Source organism: Limulus polyphemus, unplaced genomic scaffold, assembly GCF_000517525.1.
Source record: "Limulus polyphemus unplaced genomic scaffold, Limulus_polyphemus-2.1.2 Scaffold1924, whole genome shotgun sequence".
NCBI lineage: Eukaryota > Metazoa > Arthropoda > Merostomata > Xiphosura > Limulidae > Limulus > Limulus polyphemus.
Window position 1 is genome coordinate 176,021 of NW_013667534.1, and position 11,730 is coordinate 187,750.

The 11,730-nt window shown below is 30.9% G+C and overlaps 1 protein-coding gene across 7 annotated transcripts in view; it reads right to left on the reverse strand.

The window, feature by feature from the left end:
• The window catches only part of LOC106465376 (ESF1 homolog), a 54,570-nt gene that overhangs the window by 21,684 nt on the left and 21,156 nt on the right, over nt 1-11,730 (reverse strand). For all 7 annotated transcript variants that reach the window (XM_022393261.1, XM_022393260.1, XM_022393262.1 and 4 more), the window contains exons 4-6: nt 1,982-2,157; nt 598-912; nt 222-429 (exon numbers count right to left, since the gene is read on the reverse strand). In XM_022393261.1, coding sequence (XP_022248969.1) covers nt 222-429; nt 598-912; nt 1,982-2,157 — 699 coding nt within the window. The remainder of the gene's footprint in view (nt 1-221; nt 430-597; nt 913-1,981; nt 2,158-11,730) is intronic.

Below are 11,730 nucleotides of genomic sequence, written 5' to 3' on the forward strand. Positions count from 1 at the left end.
TTCGTTTATTGTCATATTTATTGCTAACAAGTCACAGATACCTACTGTAGACCAATACACCCATATACTTACATTATTACATACTCCTAAAAACAGTAAGTTCCTGACAAGGTACACTAACTAATCAGCAAAATCTAATGATTTTAATATTATTTAATATTAATATACACTGTTTAATATTATACACTCAATTAGATAAAACGTTTGTTTAAAAGACTTACCACTTTCACTGGAAGATGATGCAAGGTATGCTTGTAAATCAGTGTCTTCTTCAGCTTTAGTAAAAGCTTCTTGAAGAGCTTTTGATCGGTTGGGGTCAGTTTCATCCCAAGTTAACTGAACCTTAGCCTGCTGCAGTGCAGTAGTAGTAAAACAATCAGGTTTGTAAGAAGATAATTCAGGAAGTGACTCTGACACACTTTTTGGCTCCTAAGGGAAATAATATTTTTGTGACACTGATAATTAACAATATATAGACCTTTGATCAAAATAGCTGTTTTAAGAAAGTTAAAAAGGATTCTGTGCTCTCATAACAAACTTACTTATTAAAATACTGAACATACAATATTCTACAGTATATTATAAACTTCCTAATACCTGTTCAAAGATCACATTGTCAGGTATGAAACGGAGGTCAAGTTGAGCAGCACTATTCTCATACTCCTTTCCATCTAGATCTTCATAAAGTTTACTTGCTGTTTCTGGGGAGTCACACTCCACCACAGCATAAAAATATTTCAATCGGTTCAACTGGTACTGACGAACCTTTTCTCTGTAATATTTATTTCTTTCTGGCATTTCTTCCAAGTTTTTTTCATCATCATTATTCTCCTTTTTTTCTCCAAACAGTTCAGTAGGTCCACGAGTCTCTTCTTCAACCATTCTTTTCAAGCCAAACTCTGATGGATAAATCTTTACAACAAAAAATTACTTAGGTTGTAGTTATAAAAAATTACATGTGATTCTAACACTTTCTTCACTTCAAAAACTAAAATATCTAACAAACTTGTTAATATTATACAGTTGTACACCCATATAATGAGATGTACAAAGTATCTTGTGTAAGAAAACTATTTTAATAACATGAAATTAAATAGTGTTTCTCAGAAGAGTAAATGTTTCATGAATTATGACATTTTTCCTGTTTCATTCTATGATTTGGTCAAAATTCCTATTTATCCTTTTTGTTTTCATAATAATAGGTACAGTTTCTATATTACCAGCTTGGGATACTCTATATCACACAGCACTGTGTCTTTCAATTTAGTCTGATGTCCTGACCTTATGTTCACAATTCATTCACCAAAAACAAGACTAAAAAAATTTATAATAGAAAAAAGTACCCAATCTTCAATTATGTAAGACTTCCACTAAAAACATTTTCTTTGACATTTTTAAATAACCAAGATTTCAGTTTAAAGCACTTGGGAGAATAAATAAATAAGCTGTGAAACATAAAAGACAGCATGGCAAAAAATTACCATTTGTTATGCAACAAAAATCGAAAATTTTGTGTACTGACATACGTTGTATTAATTTAGAATTGAGTGGGAGATAAAAAACAACAACAAACAAACAAACAGAGTTCCTCCCATCTGTGTCCACAGGCATTTAGTCAGATTTTAGTTGTAATATGTTTATAAAATATTACTGATCTTTCTAAACTGGAATCAGGTATAAGGGTACTGTAAGTATTAAAAATTTTAATTTGTTCTCATTAATCTATTTTTCTTAGTAATGAGACAAACAGAATTTTAGGTTATATATATATATAAATTGAGTAAAAATACACTAAGGCCATTGATTCACTCTATGAGGTTCTGGTTAGTACTGCAGAAATAAAGTTTGGATACAGAAAAAGAGGTTTTTAAATATAGTTTGGAGTAAGATGATAGTAGAAAATTGGATATCTCAGATGGGCCATATAGCTTATTTTTAGCCCTTGAAATTGAAATGAAACATATTAATTTAAAGTACTAACTTTAACAGAAATGACAGTTCCCTCTGGAGGCTTGAAAGACGTAAATAGAACCATCAGATCTTTGGCTTTAATCCTATCCCAATCCATGTTACAAACAGCTAGGCGTCGAGTAATTTCTTGAGCAGATGGAGCATCAGCATCCAGTTCTCCCCATCTGTGGTCAAAGTCTTCATTTTCTATTAACAAGATAATGTACAAACACTATAAATTATCTGAAATGCAAAAGTTTTGGTTTTTATAATATAATTTCTATGTACTCTACTACTAGTGAGATATAAAACAAAAAACAGATTGTATTCTATTGGCTAAGAAATATATAGACAAGAAAATAATTAGAGCAAGCATTTTTTAAATTACTGTCATAATACCTGGTGACAAACCAATATAATCATAAGTTTCATCATATACAAATTAAATAAGTATGAAATAAGATAGCACTAATTCATTAATCTTTCATGAGTAAAACACTAACATGCATGAAGAAACTAATGTTTTTCTTGTTAAAGATACCAAAACAAATTTAAATAATAAAGCTTTATAATCATACTAAGTTAAATTGTGTGTAGGGCTGGGCAATTAGTGAAATTTGCTAATTAACTGATCATCCAGCTCTTTAATCTTCAGCTACCACAATTTACAATTAAGTTATTTTTTCAATCCTAAACTGTTGTACATGAAAATTTATCATACATGCAGTTCTACAACATTTGATTGATGACATATGACTGACTCAACATTTTACTGCCGAACTAAATGACTGCTGGTTCATTTTATTGGGGATGCAGCATTCAATTATTTCATTTTAAGATTTTCTGCATGTATAGAAATTATATTATAAAAGCAACCATTATCGTGTCAAAAAACCTTGAATACAAAAAGTACATCATAAAAGTTGTATCCATGCAAACATAAATAACAGTGTACGTATTTGTTATGTAGCAATAGCCTTTTTTTCCCCAGAAAATTACTCGATTAATTTATTGTTCTATTTTTTCAGCAATTTATTCAATTACTTTATTATTCAATTTTATTTTTAATCATGTTTAGTCAGATTGTTTATTAGTTCACTGTAATTTTTGAGAATAAAGTCATTCACTGTGCTAGGAAATGTTTTGTTTTGAGAACTTGCTGGAGAAAAATGCACCGGCAGTCATTAAAGTGTCACAGCAGTAAAATGTTTTGATACCCACACATGCAATGTAGTACGAAACCTACAAGCTGAAAATATGAATAATATCATTCCATGGATTTTTCCCTATAAATTTTTATAAGACTACTCTACTAAAACTAGATAAATTAATTATTCATTAAAATAATTGTTCTTAGATTTCATTAGATAAAAAGATTATATATTCTTGTTACATTATGTGATATATAATTCAGTGAAAACATTCATGCCAATCCTAGAAGAAGTAAGACAGTACAAGATTTATTACTTGGCAAGAAAACTTGAGATGACACTATGCAGAGATTAGAATTATTCATAAGGTGAAAATTAAAGCATTACAAAAAATATTAAAGTTATGGTAATATGAAAAAATATTTAATTAGAGATATTTTTCAATTTTTCAATTCTATGATCAGTGTGAAAAACTTAAAAAATAATTAGTACATTTATAAAACTTAAAAAGCATGATAGTTTTTTAAAGGAGATATTTTTATAGACAGAAGTTTTGAAAGACATTCAAATTATTACCATATTTTTTGGAATATAAGACGCACCCTTATTTTGAAAACAAAGTTTTTGGGAAAAAAGCTACAGTCGCATTTGAAAGATTTTTATTGAACAAAAATTCAATTTGATTCTTTAAAAATTAGTATATATTGTTCTAAACACAAAAGAGCTCAAAACATCAAAATAAGAAAATACTATAAATTAAAAAAAGATTTACTATTATTTAGTTTGGTTCAAAACCTATAAAATCTTCATTGCTTTCACTGTATTTTTTTTTTATTATTTAGGGAGCATTATAAATAGTTGTTTTTAAAAGAAAAAAAAATTACAATTGTTATAAATAACACATTCAATTGAACTAAACTATGCATGCCTATTTAAATATATTTACACATGGCTTGTGTATATCGTATATATACATATATATTATTCATACCTTCGGTGTATAGGAGGCAAGCAGATTTTGACATCAAATTTTGGGGTAAAAAAGTGCGTCTTATACACCGAAAAATACAGTAATATGTTTACATTTTACAGTACAGGTTGGAAAAAATTGTAGAAATAACCAGTAAATCAAACCACTTACAGATTTACTGTACTAGGCTGTGTTTAAGTGGCACAGGACAACAGTAAGACACCTGTTTTCCCTTTTCAGTGTTTACTATCTAGCTAGAGCTATTCCTAATTAACCCTCGTCAGCATACTTTTGAAAAGTTATGTTGTGGAACACCTAGGGTCCAATCGGAACCCAACACAAAATTACCATTATAGTAAGTTCAGAATTGAAATTCCAAAAACCAATTGCATTACAACTTTTATTAGGGTTAGCATGCAATGTGAACAACATAAAAATATATGTATTCTAGATGAAATATGTTGAGAAATCAAGAAATTGCAAAATTATATTGTTCTTCAGTATATAAATAAGTAGTATTAAAACTATTTCTTATACAAACAGCGTATATAAAAAAAATGCCAAAGTTTTATTATACTCCTATATTCATATCATTATCCAGCAATATATGATGAGATTACCATAATACTGCACAATTCAACTCAAAGACAACTGAAAGTGTACATTGTGGGTTATCTTGAGTCCAACCAGACCACAACACAAATGTATCCTTATAATAGGCTATGAATTGAAAATCCAATAAACAGGTTATTTACAATAATTATCAAACAAGGTTTCAATAAAATTGGGCACTAAAAGCAGTCATCACAGAGAACACTTGTTGAGGAATGAAATGTACATACATGCTTACCACAATTATGTTATAACCAAACCAAATGATACTGTACTACTTTGTTGGATTATCCTCTATAACAGCCAGTATAGTGAAATAAACATATAGAAATTTGTTCCATATGCTACAGGGTAAACTGCATGTATAGTGAGGGTCAATGATAGTATGGGGTCCATGTGGTCTGCCTGTTTCAACAACATTAGTCATGTTGATCCAGGGTTTCTGCTTGACAGTTATATGAACTGATATAAACTTGTAATGATTATGTAATAAACAACATACAACCAAGAAAGTCGTTGGGGTCCATGTGGATCCCAGGTGTGCTGATGAGGGTTAAAAGGAGTTCTGTTTGTGTAAATAGGTTAATGACAGACTAATGTTATATTTTATTATTAGTCCAAGTCTAGTCATTTCTGACAAACAGTTAAATGAGCAAGATACTCAGCATTCAACATTTTGTTGAGCAGGATGCAATTAATATTACTTGCTATATATTTTTTTACTAAAGCAATCTTATTGAAGTAGCATTGGCTACATTTGTAACTTTTAATAAATAACGATATGCAGTAAATTAAAGTACAACTACACTATTATTTAGTCACACAAGTTAAACATGAACAACGGGTATCACTTGACTAGTTATGTAACATGCACAATTGGGGCCAAGAAGAACACATATATACAGTCTTGCAAACAGAAATAGCAATAGCTAATATTTTGAATACTTGGATAATTGGAATAACCAAAAATAGTAAGAATCAGAAACACTAATTTTGATTGATTACTTTTGTGAAAGTAACTGAATTAATAGTAATTTCAATTAACATTTTCAGTTGGTTACTCACCTTGAAATTACTTTGTAACCATGAAATTATACATACTACAACCCTGAATGTACTAAATTCACAAAAATTGGTAAACATTTAGTAAACACAAGTGTTGGTTTGCAACAAATGAGATTCTTTAACAAAGTATTTTTACTGAAGGTTTCTCTGTGAATTTATAAAGCTCTTAGCCCGAGAGAAAAGTTATTTTCATTTTAAAATTAGAAATATTTTCTTTCATCTTACAGTTTTATATTTTTTTGCACTACTTTTAGAGCCTCCTAAATATAAACTTCAAACTATAAGACCCCGTCAAAAGCAATGTATCATAGCAGAAGTCCATTAGCTATTTCCCATAGACTTTATGAAAAAAAATGAGTGTTCTTTGCACTTGCAGCTCAAATGCCTGTAAGTTTCAGTGAATTTTACACATTTAGGCCTCCAAACAGTAATTCATATAGATTTCAAATACGCATATTAAAATACAAGAAGTATATCACTCACTACAATTAAATGTCACTAAAGTACTATTCATTTATCAGGCTAAGCAAACTATATGTAGGTTAAAAAAAATTCCGTTAGACATTCAGAACTATAACATAATGATCTCATGACAATAAATTTCTGTTAAGAGAATATTTCCCCTGTCAAATTCAAAAGGGGAGTTATGAGCTTGGTATAGAGGAGAATCTGCACTTTTTATTGGTTATAAACATATCCATCAACCATGAAAAATTAATTAGCAAGAAATCTAGAAATCAAAGAGAGAAGGGAGAGGCTTTTCTGGTGGGTTTCACAAATTTATTTAAATCTTAGCAAATACAGAAGGTAGGAGGTTCAAATTTTAGATTTTTTTGCTTGTAATTATGTATAGTTTTTGTTTCTAATTGGATGATACCTGCAGGAGCCTATTTGGAAAGCTAGAAGAGAAATCAGAATTTTGGAAGACTTAGATTTTTTATATTTCTTTTTGAAATATTATAGTTAAAACTTAGATAATATAAAATTTTACTCACAAACTACATTTCATGAGAAATTTACTGACATATGCAACAGGTCATGACTTCGACCTTGTTGTACAGATAGATTATTTTTTTATATGACACTAACTGATTAAGAACAATAACCTTAAACTAATATTAGATAATAAGAAATCATAATAACAATATTTCAATTACATGGATGATTTAAAGTTTAATTGTTGATTAAGTGAGGCACTTTCATATTATGCAGGATGAGAATTAGAATGCTTTTCAACAACTTACACTATTCACTACCTCTCATATGTAGGCTAATGTAGAGATGTATTTCTTTGTACCAAATGTAAGGAAACAAGATCAGTACATGCATTTCTAATTCTATTAGTATTCACAAGGGTATTATAATGTGATACTATTTAGATTAAACTACTAGAATGCTAAAGCATATGCCTATGTTTGTTGCTGTCTGAAAGCAAGCTATATTACAACAACTCTAGTAAGTTGCAGCATGTTACATATTTTCATATTGTACATCAATCTTGATGGCACAGAATTTAATCAAAAACCATTACATTAAAAAATTGTTAAATAAAGATAAGCAACACAATCTCATCTTATGAATGATAAGTCACATACACAGTTGTGGCTTCACTTCTGAAAACTGGATGCACTTGGTTTTTCTAAAGGTGATTTTGGTTTCTGTGGGATTTTTCCTCAATGCAAATTTCTGTTTCAAATTATCTTGTTCATCCACACATTCATTAATCTTTTTTTTTGGACTTCTTTCAATTTCTTTTTCAATGCAGTGTGATCCAATTCTACTTCCTAAGTGTCTTTTTTCTGCATGGCTTCCTTATATGACTTCTCAGCCTGACTCATAATACACCACAACTGTACTTCTTTTGCTAACACAGATTTATTTGCATACAAACATTCCTGTTCATCTTGCTTCTTCCAAAACTTGTCTTTATTCCTGTAGTCTTTCTATATCAGAAAACTTGATTCTGGATTACTCTTAACATATCTTTTTTTCAGCTCAATCTTGTGGATTGGAGTGTATGCTTTGATATAATCCTTTACCCTGATGATTTACAGATCTAGGCTAGTCCACTGTTTAGAAACTGTTCTTACTATCTTACAGTTATCTTTCAACACCTGAAGACTTGATAAGCTTTGGTCTAATTGTGGTATTTTCTGGTAAAAATTGCTGATTTCTCAACAGTTATCAAATCAAAAAAACATGCAAATAACTACAAACTCTTTCAGAAGATAAGGGGAGTGATTTGGGTCAGATAACTGAGTCTTCCTAGTATATTTGTGTGTGTGTGTGTGTAAAATAATGAGACTGGACAAAGCTGGTAAAAATGAAAACAATATTTATTATTGCACAAATACACAAACAAAACAAAGCCCAAGTATTTGTGCACGTGAAAAAACAGTCACTTCTAATGGGCTGTGCTTAATCCCACAGCTTTCTCTCGGGAGAGACTTCTGTAAAACTAAGCACATTAACCTTAAAAGTAAGTCTTCACACTAAAACCTCCTAATAGAAATGACCAAAGAAAGCATGCCTGTTTTCAACAGTCCACTACAGTCTCTCCTCATGACCTTTGTTCCCTTAATGCATTAATTAGCTGTTACACTTAGTCAACATCATAATTGGCCACCAAAGGATATTACAGTGTTAATCCTTTTAACATGGATTTTATACATTGCTGCAGTAAACTGTCAGACAGAGGAGACAACACCTATTCTACAGTGCAAAGAAATGAAGCAACTAGAACAAAGTAAATTTCTTTCTCGAACACATGTTGCAACCATTACATCATGGAAACTAAATAACCAAAAAATGTTTTTAAGTTTCTATTTCACTAAATCAAGTAGAAAACATATGATACACCCGCATATCTCATAATTATATATTTGAACCCAAGGCACCATGTAAGAACTGAAGGTATTACAGAGACTTTCTTTCAGTAATGATGAATGCATCTCTTTAATCTGTGTAAAGGAACCAGTCTTCTGGAATGTCCTCCATCTTATAGTTTCCACTCATCTGAATTCAAACCCTTGCTCTGATGCTATGTTTCAACTTCTAGGCAAGACACCAAATGGCTCTCCATCTGCTTTCTTCTTCTCAAGAAATAGAAGGAAATTAATCTTCATATTTATTCTTAGTCTCTTAAGTAGTTTATCTGCTGAAGAACTTAAAAATGTAAATTAGTAGCATCAATGCATTATATATTCTTCAAATCTTATATTAAAACTAGCAGAAACACCATCCCACAGGCATCTATTCGGTCAGAATCTTGGCAAGCTGAACAGTGTGCTTCTCTGTCACGAAATTGCTCCAGACTTCTTCTAACTGCATCTTGGCAAGCATTTTGATGTGCTTCTCTATATTTTGGGTTTGTTCCTGGCTTCTTCTTCCTGGATCTTGCCTCCAGGGCTGCATTAACCTTAGTGCAGTGGTGCCTAGGCCCCAACAGGTGAGGGGCTCCTTCTGACAATCTAGACTGTCAGTTTAACTCTCTCTTTTTTTCGATAAATCTTCATATTTTATCTACTCTTACTCAATACTGACTAGATTAATTTGACCCACCATAAAAAATGCTAAATAAATCAAAATGTCCATTTGTTCTTTCTAGAATTATTTCAAATTGTAGCAGGAAACATTTCTTTACACTAAACAGTTTAAAATTTCTTAACCTTATACAACTGTTTATAATTAAATTTTATTGTTTTATTGCTTTCTGGACTGTGATTTTTGCTGATAAAATTTATGGTGCTAAATACTTTTCAATTATTGTAGAATCCTCACCCGATGTCTCAAACTCAGATCAGTTAGCTATAACATTGCAATACATGGATGAAGAAGGTGATATACATGAGCATTTGTCGGTTATGATTCTTCAAGTGCACATACAGGAAAATTAATGGCTGAAGTTGTTGTAGAAAAATTAAATAAAATGGGAATCGGCATTCAAAATGCATGTGAACAATCATACGATAATGCAGCAAATATGTTTGGTAAATAAAATGGCCTACAAGAGCATCTCAAGAATATAAACCTATATATTGATTACATCCATTGTGCAGCACATTCATTATATCTAGTAGGTGTGAATGCAGTGGAAAGTTGTGAATGTGCATCAAAATGTTTTAATTTTCTTCAAATTCTGTACACTTTTTGTGTTTCTTCAACCAAGCATTGGTAAAACATTTGTGATGGCTTAAGAAGCGATGATGGGAGACCAGTTAGTCTTAAAAACCTCAGTGGAACAAGTTGGTCAGCCAGATCAGTTTCAACAAAAATTCTGTATGAAAACTATGACAGAATTTATACCAACCTTGAAGATTTATCTGAGAATGTTGATGCAAGGCAAAAAGTTAGAAATGAAACTACTGCTTTGATGAATAAAATGAGATATTGCTGTTATGATATGATTAGTGTTTTGATATAAAATTCTTTGAAGATTTGGTGCTACAAGTGCTAAGTTTCAAGAAAAGAGCCTTGGTTTGTGTACCGGTGTAAAGCTTATCAGTTTGTTGAAGGAATAGGTAAATTCACTCTGTGAAGAATTCCCTAGAATCGAAATTCAAGTTCATCAGCTTTCATATATAGTAGAAGAACAGTTTAGGAGTGAGATTTCTAGAAAGAGAAAAATAAAGTTGATGAGACTTCCAAAGGTGAAATTAGCTTATCTGGAACTCAGAAGTTTTGCATAGAAAATTTTATACTAGTAGTTGACAAGTTACAAATGTGTTTGGAAAATCGACTTGTTGCATTTAAAGTGATAGAAATGATGTTTGGTTTTCTACCAAATTTCAAAAATTGAAATGAGACTGAAATTTTTGCTGTAGCTAAAAGATTGGGAGACATATACTCTCCAGATCTAGACAGGTCTTTTCCCAATGAAATGGTACAGTTTGTGAAATCTTTTGATAGAGAAACACCATCCACCAAACAATGCACCAAAACAATCAGAAAAAACAAACTCAAATCTGTTTGTCCTAACGTTGACCTGGCATTACAAGTATACTTGTGCCTACCTGCCACAAATTGCAGTGCAGAGAGAGCTTTTTACAAAATGGCTAGAGTAAAAAATGAATTGTGTTGATTCTCCATCTTGTTGTAGTCCAGTCTTTAGACTTATCCTCTTTTCACTGAAAACATCTTGTTTCACACAGCGGCTCATTATTTTTGACACAAGCCCCGTGAGTTCATCATGCAGAACATGAACAAAGGAGCATCCATTTGGAAAACTTTCAGAAACTATCATAGAAGATTGCCAATGACACAACAGATTTCAACTTAACATGGTATCATCTTTTACAGCCAAGCATATGTTCTTGTATCTTTTATCAGTCCTATCCTTTCTGACCTTTTCTTGGAGTACAGTTATGAAATATTTCTTTGTGGCATCCAATTTCTCAATAGTATGTGCCAGTGCTTGTTCTTGGGTCATACATTTGACCTTCATGTCTCTATTTTGCAAGCCATCACTGTTGAAAAATCTGTGGAGATAGTAGACAAGGTCTTTGCATCATTTTCCATATATATGTAGGTCAGCTCTGAATGTATTACATATGATATGAAGGGCATCACTAATCTCATTCCATATGGTTTTGTTGATGTTCAGGTTATCATTTGATACACTTATAAAAATATTTACAGGGATGGCTATATCTTCCTTTAGAATATGCATGATTTTCCCCAATACTTTTCTTTGTTATAACCAAAAACGAAAGCCACAAGGATTCTCCTGGTAACTTGGTTTTGAATTTCTGAAGAATACCTAATTAGCACATCCAACTGCTTCACAGCTTGATCAATGGCGGTTTCATAATACTTGTCAGATTTTGAAAATACTACTACTACTAATAATATATATATATATATATATATATATATATATATATATATATAACGTTCTTACTTATACGTACCTAACGTTACGTAATAAACTAAGTAGTAGGTTACTTTTAACTTAATTTTAATTTTTAAAGTTAATTAATTTAA